Source organism: Vipera ursinii, assembly GCF_947247035.1.
Source record: "Vipera ursinii genome assembly, chromosome: 1".
NCBI classification, from domain to species: domain Eukaryota; kingdom Metazoa; phylum Chordata; class Lepidosauria; order Squamata; family Viperidae; genus Vipera; species Vipera ursinii.
Genome location: NC_139512.1, coordinates 281,779 through 303,413, shown reverse-complemented (window position 1 = coordinate 303,413; position 21,635 = coordinate 281,779). Strand labels below are relative to the sequence as shown.

General features: G+C 45.6%; 2 protein-coding genes across 6 annotated transcripts in view; both read left to right on the top strand.

Moving 5' to 3' along the window:
- Positions 1–74: 74 nt before the first annotated feature.
- CALR3 (calreticulin 3) lies at positions 75–18,834 on the top strand (the record flags this gene model as incomplete). Its single annotated transcript, XM_083350245.1, has 9 exons — positions 75–168; positions 4,001–4,102; positions 5,722–5,925; positions 6,576–6,670; positions 7,302–7,511; positions 17,625–17,738; positions 17,832–17,975; positions 18,124–18,216; positions 18,694–18,834. 9 exons carry the CDS (start codon positions 75–77, stop codon positions 18,832–18,834), a joined length of 1,197 nt encoding a protein of 398 aa, XP_083206371.1.
- Positions 18,835–20,987: 2,153 nt separating this feature from the next.
- The window catches only part of EPS15L1 (epidermal growth factor receptor pathway substrate 15 like 1), a 58,615-nt gene continuing 57,967 nt past the window's right edge, over positions 20,988–21,635 (top strand). For all 5 annotated transcript variants that reach the window (XM_083348280.1, XM_083348281.1, XM_083348282.1 and 2 more), the window contains exon 1: positions 20,988–21,038. In XM_083348280.1, coding sequence (XP_083204406.1) covers positions 21,003–21,038 — 36 coding nt within the window. In that variant the 5' untranslated portion in view covers positions 20,988–21,002. The remainder of the gene's footprint in view (positions 21,039–21,635) is intronic.

Below are 21,635 nucleotides of genomic sequence, written 5' to 3'. Positions count from 1 at the left end.
CGGAGTCGGAAGCTAAGAATCGTTGGCCTCCGGCGGCTGTTGCCTCAGCAATAGTTGTTCGCTACTGTCTTTCGATGGGATCGCTGTTGCTCGCCCTGATTCTGGTTTTAGCTCAGCCTCTGCCAGTCCACGGCACGGTCTATTTCCGGGAGCGGTTTGTGGACGGAGGTGGCGGCAGTAGCAGCAAGGGCGGGGCAAAGGGCGGGGTCAGGTCGGCAAGCGACTGGGGCGAAATGATTCCTTAACCCATTTTAAAGGTTGCCCATTTGGATTACAAATGAGCCAAGGGCCTGAGTTCGGGCAACGTGCTGAGTCACACAGTTAATAGCCACACTTAACACGTTGCGCGAATATGTAGGTAGTCCTCGACTTACGACCACAATTGATCCCAAAATTTATGTTGCTAAGTGAGACATTTGTCGAGTGAGTTTTACCCCATTTTACGACTTCTCTTGCCACATTTGCTAAGTGAATCACAGCAGTTGTTAAGTTAGTAACATGGCTGATAAGTGAATCTGGCTTCCCCATTGACTGCTTGTCAGAAGGTTGCAAAAGGGGATCACTGACTGCAGGACACTGCAACCAGCATAAATATAAACCAGTTGTCAAGCAGCTGAATGTAAAACACATGACCACAGGGATGATGTAATGGTCAAAGTGTGAAAAATGGTCATATGTCGCATTTCAGAGCTGCAACTGAACGGTCTCTACATGAACTGTTGTAAGTCGAGGATACCTGTACCTCTTTGCTGACCTGTCTATGTGTGCCATAGGAATTTAGCCACAGACTTTTACAAGTTAAAACTATCAAAAGTAGGGACGTTGAAACAGTGAAATAGTATTTACATTAAAAGTTCCATTACGTAAAGACTTTTTTTTTCCCCCAACACCCTGCTCTCTTAACTGAAGCCACCAGATCTGGGCTGCAAAGGCCAAAGAACCATTAACCCTAGCTTAAATGTGATGGATGTGATATTGTGCAAAATGTGGAAGGATTAAGATAGCGGACAGGGAGGGGATAGTGTTCCCTCTGATATGGGATCAGATATTACTTCTCAGCCCAAGCTGACACATAGTTTGTGAAAGGAGAAAGTTTAAAGTGTTTGGAGTTATCAGGAAGGTACAGGCACAGCCAAAAGTATTGGTACCCCTCCAATATTTTCCCCAAAGAATCCCAATTTATGGTGAAATAAGTTGAAACTGATGCAAGTAAATGGCATCCTTTATTTTATCGTCTATAGAACAGACAACTTTGCATTTGATGGATTACTAAACATATTATTGTAAATAGAGAACGAAAATGTGTGAATATAATTACTGATACCATTAAAAGATAAAAGATGCTGGATTTTATTGATCTCGAGGCTACTTTCATTAGTATCACAGCTGGCTTCATCTCATAATCAGTCAGCTTGTTTTGTGTCATTGTGTACAGCATATTTAATAAAGACGAGAAAGAAGCATTGGACTGTTCTGAAGTAGCCTGCTATGAGTCCTGATCTAAATCCAAGGGCTTGGATTTAGTCTTCAATATCTCTGGAGAGAGCTGAAACTCATACTTGTGAGGAGAAATACATCAGACCAAAGACATCTAGAAAAGAAGATAGCTCAAGAAGAATGTGACAAATTATTCAGAGATTCAGAAAATCTTGATTGCAGTTATTGTCTCAAAAAGGTGTACTACAAAATATAAGGAATACCATTTTCCTGATTTTGTTCCCATATTAGGAACAAAATACGCTTCATGTCATTTTCATTTGTGTTATTGTTTCATGAATTTATTAAATCAGAATCAACAGCAAGGGTCCTTTATTGACTATGGAATAAAGAATGATGGATGACATTTACTTGTTTCAGTTTCAAGTTAGTTCACAGCAAATTGGGCTTCCTTGAGGAAAAGTGGGGTTACCGATATCTTTGGCCACCCATAAATGTAATAACACAAACACATAGCAGCCCCATCCAGAGAAGGGACAATTCAGGTTTTTATTCATTTCATTCATATTCCATTTTTCAGAGTGGGTTTTTTTCATTATTAAAGGATTTGCTAGCTGGCTAAACAGTCAACTAATTAAAATATAGATAAATCCCCAAAACAAAAGAAAAATCACTGTGTAAATATTTGTCACTTAGATCTTGAGGATGATACAGCAGTGGAGTCCTTACTAATCTCTGAGCTTGATTGTTTGCTTATAGACATTTCTTTACCCTCCTAGGTAACATCAGTGCAGTGAGTATGGGGTTTGCTCCTTGTTAATGTACAGTAGTAAAGGAAATAAATAAGGGTTATTCTTTTATAAATTGTATAAAATGTAACACCAAGGTATGAGGCTATCTGTTTCCTGCCCAGGCAAAGTGACTCACAAATGGTAATCAGCAATGACTTGCTAAAAGCTTCCCAGAGACAGGAACATCGTCCCAAGGTGAACATTACAAGTAAACAAGATAAGATAGTGATGGATATACGGAAGTTGTCAGAATGACCTGTTAGAAATGTGAAACAAGTTCAAAGAATAACCTAAGCTTCTTAGGGGTGGCGTATATGGTGAAAGAGTATAAAATGTATAGCTTGAAAACTGTTCTTTGCGCTCTTGGAACTCAATCCAATTTGGGAAGGGTCAAAGAGGCTGCGCTTGCAATCGATTTTCTTTTTTTTATTTTCAATTTTCTTTTCAGTAAATCTTTGTTTTTTTTAATCAGACTTGTCTTCGAGTTGTGAGTAACAAATTTGGGTTTTTAAATGTCACAGTAGCTTCCCCCCCCCCCCCCCCCCGTCAGTTTTGATGGGGTAATGGGTTTTTTTTTTTTTTTTGCTTGATTGTTTGCCTGGAGTTAATCCTGGCTTATCTAGGTGTTGGCTGCTGGAGAGGATGTATTCTACTTTTTTTTTCCTTTTAGCTTTTTAATTGACTGAGTTAGGAAACTAAGCAACTTAGACCAAGTTAAATGCAAAAACACTGAGGGATTTCTGGAAGTTTGGCATTCAGACAAATCAGCCTTCAGTAGACACATAGAAATAAATCGTATTTACACACAATTAAAAAACAATTAAAAAACTACAAAGGAAACAAAAAGACGAAAACATATCCTTTCAGCAGCCAACGCCCAGATAAATAGGGATTAACCCTGGGCAAATAAACATAAAACAATACCCTAATCAAGGAACTACCAAGGAGAAAACATTCCCCGCCAAAATTGGCAGGGTAAGCTTTTACATATAAACAGGGAGCAAACTCCACACTCACTCCCACTAATGATATTACCTGCCTGGTTGGTACATCTGCAAAAGCAAACAACCATTTCAGAGAGCACCAAGGATCCTGCTATGTTCTATTGTATAATAATATAGTAATATAGTAGAGCAATTCAGACTTCTATAGAATTAAGTAAGTATCCTACACAGTGCTACAATCTTTCAAAATAATGTAATATGATCCCTGTATGACCCTTTTTTCTTCTTTCGCTACCAAATAGGTGATTTCCAATTACTCCGTAGCACTTGTAACCATTTTCAGCAGGAAAGTCATATTGAGACTTTGCTGTAAAAACAGTGGTCTTGTGGACGACCAAAAACATTTTGTGGTTGTAACCTGTATTTAATTGCTAGTTTCGTTTCATCAAAGAGTCGCTGCTGATTTTGGAACAATTAAGCATCTAAAGTTTGACTTGGTCATTGACTGCATTCTTCTTGAATTCCATTTCCACGTCTTATGTTTTTTTTTACTTGTTGTGTGCTTGTCATTTTAATCTGATTTTTGTCCAGATTTGCAATGACTGCACGTACGTGGATAAGTTCATAAGTACATGTATGTACTACTTTTGATCATCTAATATGTCTGTGTTATCTATCCACTCCAACTTTTTATACCTATCATTAGCACTCTGCCTTTTGTGTATTGTATTTACTTTTTTTTGTTTGTCTCTGGTTTTGTTTCTGGTCCCTGGCTTGCTATTACTAACAGTTCCATTTGGTGACAAATATTTTTATTTTTGTTCACAGCAAAATGGAAGGAGAGGTGGGTGGTCTCTCAGCATAAATCCAACTATGGAAAATTTAGGTTGACAGCTGGAAATTTTTATGGCGATCGTGAAGCAGACAAAGGTTTGGAGTTAATGTGAAATTCATAATACTTTATATGGATATTCATATTTGGATGTGATTTCTGCTCCTTAGAAGATTTTTTAAAAAATTCACACAGAGATTAGAAGTACTAAGAGCCAGTCATGAGAGTATGCTTTTGTCTTCTCCCCATCTGTTCTTGGTTCTAATTCAGAGGTCATTTCTGCTAATTTCAGGATGATAGTCTTGGGCATGTCCTATACATACAAATTGTCCTAGTTGTCACTCTCAAGGGGGAAGCAGAAATGCATCATTAAGCGAAGGTTAGGGCTAATACCTGTAAGGAGCAAATGCCTAGATGGGAGGCATCTCCTGGTTAACCTTGTCTAGGTTCTAAAGCTAAGTAGGGTTGGACCTAGCTATTGTATTAGGAAAATAAATAATAACAGACTCTATTGAATGTCTAGGCTAAACTGTGAAGTCAAATCCATTCAACTGTGATAGTGTACATAGGAGAAACACAGTTTATACTTCTGAAACTGACTGAAAATTCATCCCATTTAACTACTAGGCAAAGCTATCCATCTATTTTTCACATGGCAACATTTCAGAACATATCTATCTCCACTAATAGAAAAAGTATTCCTTTGTCTCCTGTTCCTCATTTATCAACACGCTCACTTGTTCAGTCTAAGGGTGTAGATTTCAGGATATTAGTTGGATTTTATATTTTTTTAAAAATGGAAGATGAATCGTTGTTTGTTCCTTCCATTCAAGTGCCTTTGGGAGAGTTCATGGTGAAATTTGAAATCATCCCAGCATCCGATAAAGCCTAATTAAAATGGAGACTGTATGCTTTCAGCTTTGAGAATGTAACCGAAGTGGCATTGGTTAGAATTCCTTTGAACAGTTGTTGTGTTTTTTAAGTCAGGTGGACAGCTGAAAATTTTTATGGCGATCATGAAGCAGACAAAGGTTTGGAGTTATGTGAAATTCATAATTATTTATATGGATACCCATCATTTGAATATGATTTCTGTTCCTTAGAAGTTTTTTTTAAGTTCACACTGAGATTAGAAGTACTAAAAGCCAGTCATGGGAATATGGTTTTGTCTTCTCCCCACCTGTCCTTGGTTCTAATTCAGAGCTCATTTCTGCTAATTTCAGGATCATAGTCCTATATACACAAATGGGGGCTATCTGGAATGACTTGCCTCCAGAAATTGTGGGTGCTCCAACACTGGAGGTTTTTAAAGAGATTGAACAATCATTGTCTGAAATGTTATATATTTTCTACTTGAGCAGAGGGTTGGACTAGAAGACTCTAAGGTCCCTTCCAATTTATTCTGTTATTCTGCTTGAATACCTATCCTCCCTCCCTCTCTTCATTTATTTATTACCTCATCCTTCTCAGCAGATTGTATTGTTATCTAGATAAAGATATGGTATTACTATAACATAGAACATGAAGATTTGAAAGGATTTACTCTCCATTTCCAATATGTGTCTGAAATGTGATATTTGTGTTCTCTTTCTCTTCCCCACGCTAGGGAAAGCTGTTATGCTTTTATTGTTTTCTAATTATTATGATAATCAAAGCACTTTGGCAATTCTATGTACAATTCTGGTGTCTGTGTGAAATGATTTCTCATATACTCTAGGTCTGCAGACAATCGAAAATTTAAAGTTTTATGCCATCTCATCACGATTTAAACCATTCAGCAATAAAGGAAAATCATTGGTAATTCAATATACAGTAAAGCATGAACAGAAAATTGACTGTGGTGGTGGTTATGTGAAAATATTTCCCTCCAGTCTGGACCAAAAGAATATGAATGGGGAGTCTCTTTACTACATCATGTTTGGTGAGTTGCTTTTGATAAACTTGCCTAAAATCATGTAACAAAATAGGTAGTAACTTTTTTCACTAAGACCCAAAGTTAATAAGGAGGAATCCTAAAAGGTAAAGGTAAAGGTTCCCCCGCACGTGCGTGCTAGTCGTTTCCAACTCTAGGGGCCAGTGCTCATCTCCGTTTCAAAGCCGAAGAGCCAGCACTTGCCCGAGGACGTCTCCGTAGTCATGTGGCCGGCATGACTAGACGCCAAAGGCGCACGGAACGCTGTTACCTTCCCACCGGAGTCGTCCCTATTTTTCTACTTGCATTTTTACGTGCTTTCGAACTGCTAGGTTGGCAGAAGCTGGGACGAGTAACAGGCGCTCACTCTGCTACGCAGCACTCGGGATTCGACCTGCCAAACTGCAGACCTTCTGAATTCATCTAAGTTAAAGAGTTGACTAAAATACTTCCAGAGCTCCCTTTCAGCTTCTATATTAGAGTTTCAATCATAAAAGATCCTGATTCTTACATTTTTATCTGCAGTTATTACTGGAGATAGGTAGAAAGTTTTATTATTCAGAAAGTCAAAGATTTTATCAATTTGAAATAATTGGCATTTCAAAGCCATTTTCTATACTTTAAATAAGACAAAGAGCAAACTTTATTATCTCTTTCAGGGCCTGATATATGTGGTTCTGATACAAAGAAAGTCCACATAATTTTAAACTACAAGAATAAAGTTTATCCTGTAAAGAAACAAATTCGCTGCAAAGTAAGTGTAAAACATTATGATAATTGTAAAACATCATGATAACAAGAAGGACAAGGGGTGACATGATAGCAGTGTTCCAAGATCTCAGGGGCTGCTACAAAGAGGAGGGACTCAAGCTATTCTCCAAAGCACCTGAAGGCAGGACAAGAAGCAACGAATGGAAACTAGTCAAGGAGAGAAGCAACCTAGAACTGTGGAGAAACTTCCTGACAGTTAGAACAATTAACCAGTGGAACAACCTGCCTCCAGAAGTGGTGAATGCTCCAACACTGGAAGTATTTAAGAAGAAACTGGACAGCCATTTGTCTGAAATGGTATAGGGTTTCCTGCCTGAGCAGGGGGTTGGACTAGATGACCTCCAAGGTCCCTTCCAACTTCTTATTATTATTATTATTATCATTTAGAAGTTGTGATCCATAATATTCTGATCTTGAGCCATCAGAGTCAGATAAAAGATGTTGGTTAACTATAATCAAAGAATACCAAGTTTGTAAGCTAAAGTGGGAAATTGAATACTTTACACACTTATTAGACTTGTGTGGTGTTGCTGCACACTATTATCTGCCTGAAATTAGTTTTACTGAAGGTGTTGAAACAAACTAATATTTATCTTTTTCCACATTTTATTTAGGTGGATGGGTTCACACACCTATATACACTGGTTTTAAAACCGGATCACACGTATAAAGTGAAAATTGATAATAAAATGGTGATATCAGGCATTTTAGAAGATGACTGGGACTTCTTGACACCAAGGAGAATAAATGATCCAGCAGTGAAGAAACCAGAGAATTGGGATGATGAAGCTGAAATTGATGATCCAGAGGACACTAAGCCAGAGGTGATGCTCTAGGATGGAAGTGGATAATCCCCTATCCAATGTGAAAATTCCAGAGCTAGGGCATCCCCAACAAATGGCTAGCCGCAAGGAGAGTATATTTATTTATTTATTTATTTATTTATTTATTTATTTATTTAATTTTTATACCGCCCTTCTCCTGAAGGACTCAGGGCGGTGTACAGGGCAATAAATATCAAAATGTAAATACAAAAGTTAAAAAAGAGTTAAAAAGAATTAAATAATTATGCCCAATATAATACAATACTAAAAGTGTGTTAAAACTAAATCCAACCCCAAACCCATGAGACCAGGCCAGATTGTTCAAATAAATAAGTTTTTAAATCGATCATATTGATCTTATGATTAAAGTAATTGTCCTATCATTTGATCAAACACTATTCTCTTGTAATGTAGGATTTTGTGAGAACAGAGAATAAGCGTTTTTCATCTTAGGGATAGCATTTTGAAGGTTTAAAAATGCCATTAGGTATTCTCAGGCTGAAAATACCTTCAGCGTTTCTATCTACGAGATGCTGACAATTTTTTGTTTTTCTTCACCAAGTCCACTCCATTTTACAACCGGATTCAGAATGCCAAGTGACCCTTGGGTTACTGTTACAGAGACAGTTAAGGTACTTCTTCTCATGAGATAGAAATCATACATCACACCCTTTTGTTCAAATTGTGAGGGGCTGAACAATCCTGAGATCTTTTTGATATGACTGAGGACCTACAATCCTGAGATCCTTTTGCTATGTATTGCCACTGCTCTCATTTGAATTTGTTTCTCTGAATTTTTGTTGACTTCAGTTTCAGTTTTGTTTTCCAGCTTCTGTGTCAACTGCAAATTTGATAAAATCTCACCCACCAGTTTTTTTTCTTCTATATTATTATATTAGCATAGCACAGCATTGCAGTGCGTTGCATTGCATTATATTATTAATAGATTATATGGATGAAGGTTCTGCTCTAGGAAACAGATCCAAACCTTCACTTGCTTGGTAGGTGAATTAATATGCGAATTGAGGAGTTAAGGAAGAAAAAAACTCACCCACTAAGATCCTTTTATTTGTTTAGGACCTGGAGAACCACTATTCTTGTTTCCTCCTTTATAGAAAAAGGGTGCACGAATGGTGAATGAGAAAAGCCAGTGTGTATCTTCTTTAGTAGGAAAAGCATGTAGCAGGTGTTAAAAGCTTTGTCCTTTGCAGAAGGACATGCAAAAGAAGAATTGGCAGCTGCTGATATGCACCTTCCCATTTCTTTGTGGGCAATTTTGTCCTATATGTGGGGAAGATGCATGAAATCTGAAATGGCTGACAAGATTAGGTCATCAGCCTTCTCGGTGGTTGCCTTCATATCATGCAATGTACTTCTTCCAAAGCTGTACCCTGGCCTCCTTCTTGTTGCAATTTAGAAAGATGTGAAAAACCATTATTTTAATTAGGTTTTACTTATGTTTAAATTCTTAGCTATGCATATTGATTTATTTAGAATTAAATTTTATAGACTTTATAATATCAATCCACAATGACTCTGCAAAACACATCTTATCTATAAAACAATAAAAAAGTAATGATGCAAGGGAGCTTTAGCAAGGGAGCCATCATATCCCAGCCATTAAAATAATCTCATTCAAGATGGGCATATATCCCTACCTATTCCAGAGCCTATGGAAGGCCTTCAGGTTTAATGAAAAGGACAGCAGGGTGAGGGCTCTTCAAACCATCCGGGAGATAATTTTCAGAGGACAGGCACTCCAGCGGACAAAGCATGCCACCTAGTTCCCATCAGATGGTGCTGCTTTAAAGATGGAAGCCACAGCACACCCACTCTGTCCATTGTTACAGGGTAGGCAGGAAAAATGGAAATGAGGTTTCTCAAAGAGCTAGACTGAGGGGTTTTATACTATGGGTGATAACCACATCTTAAATTTATTTAAATAGCCAATAATTAAATAACAATAAGTGACTGGGATGGGTGAGCAATAATCTTAAAAAATGAAAAGCAAATATATATATGGATATATATTTGTGTATGTGTGCGTGTATACATACATGCATGCATGCATACGTACATACAAAGATTAATTCCACCTGGAACCTAAGGACTGCAGCTCATGGAGCAGAGGTATGCCATAAGACATACCCATGACTGTTTGCCTTGGTCACTCTGGACTGGCTGCAGCCTCTCGGTGTTGTTTATGGGCAATTAGCCAGTTGGCCTACTGGATATAAAAAGGACTCTGACTTTTGCTTTGCTAATATTAAGATAAATTATGTAAATAGTATTTGCAATAAAATTAACTAGTAACTGATTTTTTTAAAAAAAAAAGTACAGATTTTTTTTTCTCGGCAAATCTGCACTACCTCTTACTAAGCAGTATCTTAGGGTTTCTATCTCACTGCAACAAATTGATTCCTTTCTCATTAATATGTAATTGCAATTGGGCAGATCAGTCTTTATTTTCCTGGCTCTTCTGTTTTGCTTTACAAATGTGTTTCTATTCCTGTGACATCTGTTCTTCAGAATTTCTCAGAGTTTGTTTTGCATGCCAATCATAAAATCCCTGTTTTGCGTTAGGGGTCAACTAATCTGGCCCTGAAGATATAAGTTTGCTTAAGATAGTTGGAGACTGTGGCTTGACTGGAATCAAGGCAGATGTGGTAGAATCCACTAGAGATGGGGGACCCAGCTAGAACTTCAGGCTTCAAAATCACCAACCTGATTGTGCTCTGCTACACAGTCAGCATGCCACCTACCGAGGAACCAGCTTCTGCCAAAGCGGAACCATAGGCAAAAAGGCTCAGGTGAGCAACCATCAGCCTCAGTGCATACAGACAAGAACAACTAAAATGGCAGCAGAAAGCTAAGCAGAACTCTTATTAACTGACTCACCTGAGCCTTTTTGCCTATGGATCTGCTTTGACAGGCCATAGGTACAGACCTACCGTAGGTTCCTCTATAGGTGGCATGCTGCCTCTGTAGCAGAGCACAAACAGGTTGGTTATTTAGAAGCCTGAAGTTCTAGCTTTTCTGTTCTTTAGTGGCCATTTCGATTTTTTGCAGCACAGGTTATTTCTAGCACAATTTGCCAGTGCTTGTCACCTCCAAAGAGAGCACTATAATAAGCTGTTATTGCTACAGAGTGGCTTGCATGTAAAATCCCTGAGCACAAAACCAGCTCTCTTCCCTCAAGTGGACCTGCTAACTCTTGATGGGCTACCGAATTGATTTTGTCTTGAGAATCAAAGACCTTTACTTAGCTGGATATGGTACAGCAACTGGCAGGACTCAACCTGCCTTAACTGGCCCCAGAAGTTTAGCAGGACCAGACCTGGTTAGGAATTGGGCAGGAGATCTCCAATGAATTTCAGAGCCGGGAGTTTGAAAAAGACATATTAGAAAATGGCTTTAGCAAATCACCATGACCCTGTCCCTCCCCCCCCTTTAAAACACACACACACATGGAAGTGTCTGTGTAGTCATCAGAAAATGAACATCATTGGGGGGTGGTGTCTGCAGATTGAGAGTAGCTGGATATTTTCTGACCAATTCTTTACTAATCTTGGACAGGAATCTTGATAGTTTCTCAGCTACACTTATGTGAAATAGCACAGAATTTTGAAGAGACAAAATATGAATATTTCACTTTTTTCACTTGAATATTTCCTTCACTGAATTATTTCCTCCCTCAGCTTGCTTGGAACATACTTGGGCCTCTTCCCAGTATTAGCTTTAGGTTTCTTGGCAGTATCGCTGCATGTCTGCTTAGTTGTATGTGTTTGCTCTTGTGACCCGCCCTTCTTTCCATTTCTTATATGCGTCCAGTCTTTTTTTCCAGAACTTTGTTAACATAATTAGTAACATTTTCTAGTGTTTTCTGTTAAGTCATGAGCTCTGGTGAGCAGGAATGATGGCACAAGGTGGAGTACAGAGAAACTCATTCTTTTATTCTTGCTGGAACTGTACTTGAGCTTTGGGCCGCACCCAGCCACAATATATAGCCTAGCCCTAAGGTGGCAGCCAATAGGTTTGAACCCGTGCTTGCCGCCAGGGGCTGACCAATTGCAGGAACGGAGACGGCCTGTCTGGGTAGCTGGAGAGCCGTTAGCTCTCCAGCAACGCACGTGGTGTAATACCACAAGCCCAATACATAACATTTTCCTTTTAAATTTCTTTGTGCCTTTTATTATTCTTATGATAATGCACTTGGTAATTATTTCTTTGAAAGTGCTGGGCCCTTATTATTCATTTATGAGCTATAAGATGTTCACTAGAATTTGTCTGAGTTCATTGAAATAACGTTTTCTGAAACATGAACTACAGCCAAAGCTCACTTACTATTCACATTCCATAATGACAAAAATTATAGCATTAGCAGCTTCTTCATAAGGTTTATGTTACCTTATTGTCAAAGGCCATTTCTTGACTTTTAGGATTGCTGACTCACTCCTTCATTCTTTTTTCTAAATAAGAACATTTTCAGCAAGATGCCAGGGATTTGCTCAATACTGATTCCCAGTAGATATATTATTTTGTTATTTCTGCTACTACTAGACATTGCCCAATGCAAAGTAGTAGAACAATGCCAACCAGAAGAGTTAGGCATCCTAGAGCCAAGTTTTGCAATCAGCCTGTCCCAGGTAACCATGAGGTAAACCAAGTCCAGAAAAGGGCTTGGTCAGAGACTTGCTTTGTCAGATCCTTTGAATATTTAATTATTCATTTTTTATCCTGCCGCAGTCTCACAGTTTAATAATAAGAATAAGAATAATAAGAATAAGAATAAGAGGAAGAAGAAGAAGAAGAAGAAGAAGAAGAAGAAGAAGAAGAAGAAGAAGAAGAAGAAGAAGAAGAAGAAGAAGAAGAAGTTGGAAGGGACCTTGGAGGTCATGTAGCCCAACCCCCTGCTCAGGCAGGAAATCCTATACCATTTCAGGCAAATGGCTGTCCAGTCTCTTCTTAAAAACTTCCAGTGTTGGAGCATTCTCCTGGTTATAATGTCATAATGAAAACAATACCGTGGATTGGAGCCACAATATTTCTATTTTTCTCCATTTATTATTACTAAATCCATTTTGTGGCATTTATCTTGCTCATTTGTCTTGAATTTTCCTACACATTATTTCATTTTCAGTCTTCTATGCATGTGTGTGTGGGAATGCATATACACACCTTCAAGTTGGTCATGATTTCTGGTAACTGACAAACGTCCCTGGTGTTTTCTTGACCACAATTTTCAAAAGAGGTTTGCTCTTACTTTCTTCTTCCTACAGCTGAGAGACAGTCACTGGTCCAAAGTTAGCAAGTTAGCTTAATGGCTAAGGTGGGACTAGAATTCAAGGTCTCTCTGATTCTAGCCTGATGCTTTAACCCAGACATGTCAAACACAAGGCCCAGGGGCCGGATCCGGCCCACAAAGTGGTTTCATGCGGCCCGCGAAGCCATCCTGGAAACAGTGAGGGAACAGCCCCCACTGCCTTGGCCCTGGCCCAGAGACCCTCAGATCTGTCCCACTCCTGCCCAGGCCCCCATAGGCACCCTTGATGCGAACGATGTAGAGCTGGCCATGCCCACTCAGTAGGCCATACGCACTCTAGCCATGCCCACCCAGTAGGCCACGCCCACCCTGGCCATACCCACCCGGCCCCTTGAGGGCAACCGCAATGCTGATGCGGCCCTCAGTGAAATTGAGTTTGACACCCCTGCTTAACCCTACATCAAAGGGAGTACTTTTTTCCAATCATTCAAATAAGAATTACCGTATATACTTGAGTATAAGCCGAATTTTTCAGCCCACTTTTTGGGCTGAAAAATTCCACTTCGGCTTATACTCCAGTCAACAAAAAAAACTTACCGAGGACTTGTGCGCGGCCGAGGCTTTGGTGCTTCCGGGATCGCCCGCACCTCTCCCAAGCCACCGCCGTCCGAGACCTGCCGAAGTTTGGGGAGGTTTGGGGAGGTGCGCGCGCACCTCCCCAAACTCCGCGCCTTGCCTGCCTGCTTCTTTCCGCAGCGGAAAGAAGCAGGCAGGCAGGGCGCGGAGGAACGGAGACTTGCTGACGTTTGGGGAGGTTTGGGCGCCTCCCCAAACGTCCCCAAACCTCGGCAGGTCTCCGTTCCTCCGCGCAGACCTGCCGACCTTTGGGGAGGTTTGGGCGCCTCCCCAAACCTCGGCAGGTCTCCGTTCCTCCGCGCAGACCTGCCGACCTTTGGGGAGGTTTGGGCGCCTCCCCAAACCTCCCCAAACCTCGGCAGGTCTCCGTTCCTCCGCGCAGACCTGCCGACCTTTGGGGAGGTTTGGGCGCCTCCCCAAACCTCCCCAAACCTCGGCAGGTCTCCGTTCTTCCTGCCGACCTTTGGGGAGGTTTGGGGAGGCGCCCAAACCTCCCCAAACAGGAACGGAGACCTGCCGAGGTTTGGGGAGGTTTGGGGAGGCGCCCAAACCTCCCCAAAGGTCGGCAGGTCTGCGCGGAGGAACGGAGACCTGCCGAGGTTTGGGGAGGCGCCCAAACCTCCCCAAAGGTCGGCAGGAGGAACGGAGACCTGCCGAGGTTTGGGGAGGTTTGGGGAGGCGCCCAAACCTCCCCAAAGGTCGGCAGGTCTGCGCGGAGGAACGGAGACCTGCCGAGGTTTGGGGAGGCGCCCAAACCTCCCCAAAGGTCGGCAGGAGGAACGGAGACCTGCCGAGGTTTGGGGAGGTTTGGAGAGGCGCCCAAACCTCCCCAAAGGTCGGCAGGAGGAATGGAGACCTGCCGAGGTTTGGGGAGGCGCCCAAACCTCCCCAAAGGTCGGCAGGAGGAACGGAGACCTGCCGAGGTTTGGGGAGGTTTGGGGAGGCGCCCAAACCTCCCCAAAGGTCGGCAGGAGGAACGGAGACCTGCCGAGGTTTGGGGAGGCGCCCAAACCTCCCCAAAGGTCGGCAGGAGGAACGGAGACCTGCCGAGGTTTGGGGAGGTTTGGGGAGGCGCCCAAACCTCCCCAAAGGTCGGTAGGAGGAACGGAGACCTGCCGAGGTTTGGGGAGGTTTGGGGAGGCGCCCAAACCTCCCCAAAGGTCGGCAGGAGGAACGGAGACCTGCCGAGGTTTGGGGAGGTTTGGGGAGGCGCCCAAACCTCCCCAAAGGTCGGCAGGTGTGCGCGGAGGAACGGAGACCTGCAGAGGTTTGGGGAGGTTTGGGGAGGCGCCCAAACCTCCCCAAAGGTCGGCAGGAGGAACGGAGACCTGCCGAGGTTTGGGGAGGTTTGGGGAGGCGCCCAAACCTCCCCAAAGGTCGGCAGGAGGAACGGAGACCTGCCGAGGTTTGGGGAGGCGCCCAAACCTCCCCAAAGGTCGGCAGGAGGAACGGAGACCTGCCGAGGTTTGGGGAGGTTTGGGGAGGCGCCCAAACCTCCCCAAAGGTCGGCAGGTCTGCGCGGAGGAACGGAGACCTGCCGAGGTTTGGGGAGGCGCCCAAACCTCCCCAAAGGTCGGCAGGAGGAACGGAGACCTGCCGAGGTTTGGGGAGGTTTGGGGAGGCGCCCAAACCTCCCCAAAGGTCGGCAGGTCTGCGCGGAGGAACGGAGACCTGCCGAGGTTTGGGGAGGCGCCCAAACCTCCCCAAAGGTCGGCAGGAGGAACGGAGACCTGCCGAGGTTTGGGGAGGTTTGGAGAGGCGCCCAAACCTCCCCAAAGGTCGGCAGGAGGAATGGAGACCTGCCGAGGTTTGGGGAGGCGCCCAAACCTCCCCAAAGGTCGGCAGGAGGAACGGAGACCTGCCGAGGTTTGGGGAGGTTTGGGGAGGCGCCCAAACCTCCCCAAAGGTCGGCAGGAGGAACGGAGACCTGCCGAGGTTTGGGGAGGCGCCCAAACCTCCCCAAAGGTCGGCAGGAGGAACGGAGACCTGCCGAGGTTTGGGGAGGTTTGGGGAGGCGCCCAAACCTCCCCAAAGGTCGGTAGGAGGAACGGAGACCTGCCGAGGTTTGGGGAGGTTTGGGGAGGCGCCCAAACCTCCCCAAAGGTCGGCAGGAGGAACGGAGACCTGCCGAGGTTTGGGGAGGTTTGGGGAGGCGCCCAAACCTCCCCAAAGGTCGGCAGGTGTGCGCGGAGGAACGGAGACCTGCAGAGGTTTGGGGAGGTTTGGGGAGGCGCCCAAACCTCCCCAAAGGTCGGCAGGAGGAACGGAGACCTGCCGAGGTTTGGGGAGGTTTGGGGAGGCGCCCAAACCTCCCCAAAGGTCGGCAGGAGGAACGGAGACCTGCCGAGGTTTGGGGAGGCGCCCAAACCTCCCCAAAGGTCGGCAGGAGGAACGGAGACCTGCCGAGGTTTGGGGAGGTTTGGGGAGGCGCCCAAACCTCCCCAAAGGTCGGCAGGTCTGCGCGGAGGAACGGAGACCTGCCGAGGTTTGGGGAGGCGCCCAAACCTCCCCAAAGGTCGGCAGGAGGAACGGAGACCTGCCGAGGTTTGGGGAGGTGCCCAAACCTCCCCAAAGGTCGGCAGGAGGAACGGAGACCTGCCGAGGTTTGGGGAGGTTTGGGGAGGCGCCCAAACCTCCCCAAAGGTCGGCAGGAGGAACGGAGACCTGCCGAGGTTTGGGGAGGCGCCCAAACCTCCCCAAAGGTCGGCAGGAGGAACGGAGACCTGCCGAGGTTTGGGGAGGTTTGGGGAGGCGCCCAAACCTCCCCAAAGGTCGGCAGGAGGAACGGAGACCTGCCGAGGTTTGGGGAGGTTTGGGGAGGCGCCCAAACCTCCCCAAAGGTCGGCAGGTGTGCGCGGAGGAACGGAGACCTGCAGAGGTTTGGGGAGGTTTGGGGAGGCGCCCAAACCTCCCCAAAGGTCGGCAGGAGGAACGGAGACCTGCCGAGGTTTGGGGAGGTTTGGGGAGGCGCCCAAACCTCCCCAAAGGTCGGCAGGAGGAACGGAGACCTGCCGAGGTTTGGGGAGGCGCCCAAACCTCCCCAAAGGTCGGCAGGAGGAACGGAGACCTGCCGAGGTTTGGGGAGGCGCCCAAACCTCCCCAAAGGTCGGCAGGAGGAACGGAGACCTGCCGAGGTTTGGGGAGGTTTGGGGAGGCGCCCAAACCTCCCCAAAGGTCGGCAGGAGGAACGGAGACCTGCCGAGGTTTGGGGAGGCGCCCAAACCTCCCCAAAGGTCGGCAGGAGGAACGGAGACCTGCCGAGGTTTGGGGAGGCGCCCAAACCTCCCCAAAGGTCGGCAGGTCTGCGCGGAGGAACGGAGACCTGCCGAGGTTTGGGGAGGTTTGGGGAGGCGCCCAAACCTCCCCAAAGGTCGGCAGGAGGAACGGAGACCTGCTGAGGTTTGGGGAGGTTTGGGGAGGCGCCCAAACCTCCCCAAAGGTCGGCAGGAGGAACGGAGACCTGCCCACGAGCCGCGGCCACACAGGGTATTCCTGTGTATTCAGGCTTGCAAAATGGCGGATCGAGCCTCTGCTGGCGGCAGAGGCTTGCAGAACAGCGGATCGGCTTATACTCGAGTCAATAACTTTTTCCAGTTTTTGGGGGTGAAATTGGGGGTCTCGGCTTATACTCGAGTCGGCTTATACTCAAGTATATACGGTAGATATAATTCTTTTAGAACTGCTCAGACTTTGAATACAAACATCTGTGAGCAAGGAAGCAGGAAAATTCCAAAACTACGTTTAAGGTATCCTGTTGGAATGAATGTCCGAGGATTAGAGATTTCTCTTTTTTTCCATGGGATTGGAATGCTATATGGGAACGATCTTGGAAAACAGGAGGAAGAGCCACAGTTTAAACAATGGTCAGACAAATGGCAACTGAGGAAACACCTCCAAAGGGACCCTCCCTAGTTTTTGGGACTGCAAAGGAGAGGGGTAAGAGATGTACTTTCAGTCATGCAAATTTTGTTAATGTAACCTTACAGTAAACCTTGAGCCATACTTCTGAGTGTGCTTCTTCTCTGGTCTATGGCACAAGACTGACAGGATGAGAGTGTACTGTAGTATATGGCAAGGTTGATTAAAAACTATTTACTATACTAAATACTAAACATACAAAATACTGTTTTCCCCATAGAGCTAGTGGATTTTACCTGCTGACCAGGAATTGCTCATTTCTCTTTTCTTTCATTTTTTTTCCATCCCTATGATAGGATTGGGATATTGATGAATACATTGTGGACAACAGCGCTGAAAAACCTAAAGACTGGGATGATGCAGCACAGGGCACCTGGCAACCTCCTCTGCTCAAGAATCCTCTCTACAGAGTACGACACCACTTTTTCATGTTTTGAGGTGAACTCTGAGGAATTGGGTGGCCATTGGGGCAGACCATACTGAGAACGTTTGGTTTATTTCAGGGGGAGTGGCGGCCCAGGAAAATCCCAAATCCCAACTACAAAGGCATTTGGCTCCATCCCCAGATTGCGAATCCTGAATACGTGCCAGACCCAAGCCTTTCTGTTTATGAGAACATCAGCGTCATTGGTCTAGATCTTTGGCAGGTCAGCTGGGCTTCTTCCTGGTTCGTATGTTAATTAGGGGCCATCTTCATTGGCTGAAGTGAGCAGATTCCTGTTTGCATGAAAAAGAATTAGCAACATAGCTGTTGATTCAAATGGATATAAACACTACTGTGTTCCTTAATTGCAGGTGAGATCTGGAACTATTTTTGATAATTTTTTGATCACTGATGATGAAGAGTATGCAAAGAAATTTGGTGATGAAACATGGGGCAAAACAAAGGTAAGAATGATCTCTTCTCTGAAATGCAGCGAAGGCGTAGATTCCTTCTGTGGTTGTATTGTCCTTTTATTACTTGACCCTTTTCTCAAAGAGCTATTTTTGCTTAAATGGCTGATATTGGAACAGGGAATCCACTATGATTGTTCTGCAGGTTCCTTTCCAAAATAGCCACAGTCACCCAGTAAGGCTGTTTGAGATGGCTTTCCCAGTACACCTGGATGGATGCTGACAGTTTTCTCACCTGGATGAGAAAATAAAAGGGGAGCCTCTTTGCCCCGTCCAATGGCACCAGCTGTTGCACGGGGAACCGGAGCCTGTTCTGCCTGCAGCTTGTTCTTCCAGTTGTCATATTAGGTTAGTTGGGAGGAAACAGATCAAAGAAAACTCCTGCAAGGGACTAGATTTGCCCAGTTGGATATCTGAGATGACAGCAGGTTTCCTTAAGGTGACCTTTCTTTTTCCATTTAAAATTTCCAGGAGCCGGAACAGGCAATGAGCTACAAAGAAATAGAGAAAGAAAAGGAAAGGAAACAGAGGAAAACTCAGAAGATGCCAAAAAAGAAACCACCTCAAAAGAACAAATCTGAGAGGATTGTAGCGCAGAAGGAGGAGCTCTGATTTTTTTTTCTCAGAATTTGAGTTGGAGCTAACAGTGGAAGATATTAACGGCTGGGGACCACGTTTGATTAAACAGATAGCTTGGAAAACTGTTTGGTTTCAGCTGAGAATGATATCAAAAGGGTTTTGTTTCTTTTGTAAAGTCAATTGTTGACAAAGAGAGTCCACAATTACTTAGTTTCCCTATCTCCATCATTCACTAGCAAAGACACGTTTGTGTGAACCCAAAAGCAGGCAGAGGGCTGTAACTCCCAAATTATCTCTGGGACTCAGGGTTGCATGGGGAGGGGTGTGTGTGTCTCACTGCTATTTCTGAATTGCCCCAGAGATCCTTCCAATGCAAAAAGTGGGGAAGGAGGGAGAAATGTCCCTTTCTAGCCTCCGAAGTCTTCTAGGCCAGGGCTTTTTAACCGGTGGTACACATACCACTTGTGATACTTTGGCACCTGGTAGGTGGTACGCGACCGTCCTAGACGAGTGTAGTGGGGGAGGGGAATGAGCTGAAGTGGCGGCAGCACCGCACAAGCCTGAGGGAGAGACAGCTGGAGCTGCAGGGCTGTAGGGGCTCGGCAGAAGCCCCAGGATCGGCACACGCTTCAACAGGGCTGCAGGGGCGAGACAGAAGCCCCAGGATCAGCACTTCCGGCATACACCGAAGAGAAAATAGGGGGAGAGAGGAGACGCTATAAAACAGGCATGTCAAACTCGCAATGTCATGTGACATCGTGTGACCTATCGTGAGTTTTTTCCCATTCCTGGCAATGGGGTGGGCACGGTTTTGGCAAGACGCATGCGGCCTGTGGGCCAGCAGTTTGACATGCCTGCTATAAAAGAAGATTTTGGCAGGAGAGGGAAAGGGAAAAAAGAGACAAAGAGAAGGGGACTGCAAAAGAGAGGGAGAAGGGCAGCCTTGAGAGGAATCAGATGGAGGTGCACGGAAGAGAAAAGGGAGGGGAGAGAAGAGAGGATATAAAAAGGGAAGAGAAGAGAGGATATACTGTAAGAAGGGGGGAAGAGAAGAGAGGATATAAAAGGAGGGGAGAGGATATAAAAGAAGAGAGAGGAGGATATAAAAGGGGAGAGAAAAGAGGATATAAAAGAAAGGGAGAGAAAATATAAAAGAGGGAGGAGAGAGGAGGGGATATAAAAGGAGTGAATCTGGTTTCTCCATTGACTGTTTGCCAGAAGGTTGCAAAAGGGGATCACATGATCCTGGGACACTGACCATCATAAATATGAATCAGTTGCCAAGCATCCAAATGTAGATTGACCCTGGAGATGCTGCAACGGTCATAAGTGTGAAAAATGGTCATAAGTCACTTTTTCAGTGCCGTAGTAACTTTGAACAGTCACTAAGTGAACAATTGTAAGTTGAGGACTACCTGTACTTTATCACTTTTTTCCCTTTTTTTGGTCATCAAGTTTTTGACTCCTTGCTAGGCGACTGGTGGTACTTGGATATTGCCATATCCTATAAGTGGTAAAAGGGACGCGGTGGCTCAGTGGGTTAGGACACTGAGCTTGTCAATCAGACGGTCGGCAGTTTGGCGGGTCAAATCCCGAGTGCCGCGTAGCAGAGTGAGTGCCCGTTACTCGTCCCAGCTTCTGCCAACCTAGCAGTTCTAAAGCACGTAAAAATGCAAGTAGAAGAATAGGGACCACTCCGGTGGGAAGGTAACCGCGTTCTGTGAGCCTTTGGCGTCTAGTCATGCCAGCCACATGACCACGGATATGTCCTCGGACAAGCGCTGGCTCTTCGGCTTTGAAACAGAGATGAGCACCGGCCCCTAGAGTAGGAAACGACTAGCACGCATGTGCGGGGGAACCTTTACCTTTATAAGTGGTACAATCTGTGAAAAAGTTGAAAAGGCCTGTTCTAGGCAGCAGCAGCAGCAGCAACAGCTTAGACACCCCTCCTGCACGAGTGGAGCTGGGCAGGCTGCCCAGGGCGGCAGACTCGCCTCCCAGCAGGAAAGCAAGTCAGGGGCCAGACAGAGCATCCTCCGCGGACCTTCAGAAGCGACCCTGGGCGGGGATTCTTTCAGCGCTTCCTCGGCTGGTCGCCTGGCGGCGCTGGCCCTGCGTTCGCTGTTGCTGTACTCCTCGTGGCCACGCCCCCGTCCCTCTCTGGCCGCTCCCCTCCCAGGAGGAGGAGGAGGAGGAGGAAGATGGCGGCGCTCGGCCCCCTCGGCGGCGGCGCGCAGGTAGGGAACCGAGAGGAAGGGCGGCGGAGGGATGAGAAGGGAGAATGGCGGCGGGAAGAAGGGGAGGAAGAGCAGTCGCCATTCAAGAAAGCAGAGCGACTCCCGCCGTGAGTCAGAAGCAGAGCCGGGGAGGGGAAGGCAGCCGCCGCCGCCTCCCCGCAAAACACGCGACCTTGATGGGAGGTGGTCTCTCGGGCGGGAGGGGCGTCCGTTCTTTTCCTTCCCAGGAAAGGACGGAGCGTCGGGCGCTGACCGGGAGGGAACCGGCAAGGCCAGGCGTCCTCGCCGTCGGAAAGGGGTCAGGCAACTCAGCCCTGAGAGGGGACAGCTGTGCTGCCTCTACGACTGGCACGCGGAGGGTCCCGTCGCCACCTGAAGGGGGGGGGCCACGGCCGAGAAGCCTCTTCTTAATACGCGAGTGACCCAGCCCAGCCTACCTCACAGGGCTGTTGGAAAGAAATCTTGTCCGCGAGTATAGCGGGCTGGGATGCTACAGTGGAGAAGAGAAGGGGGCTGGAAGTCCTCTAGGCCAGCGTTTCCCAACCTTAGGAACTTGAAGATGCGTGGACTTCAACTCCCAGAATTCCCCAGCCAGCT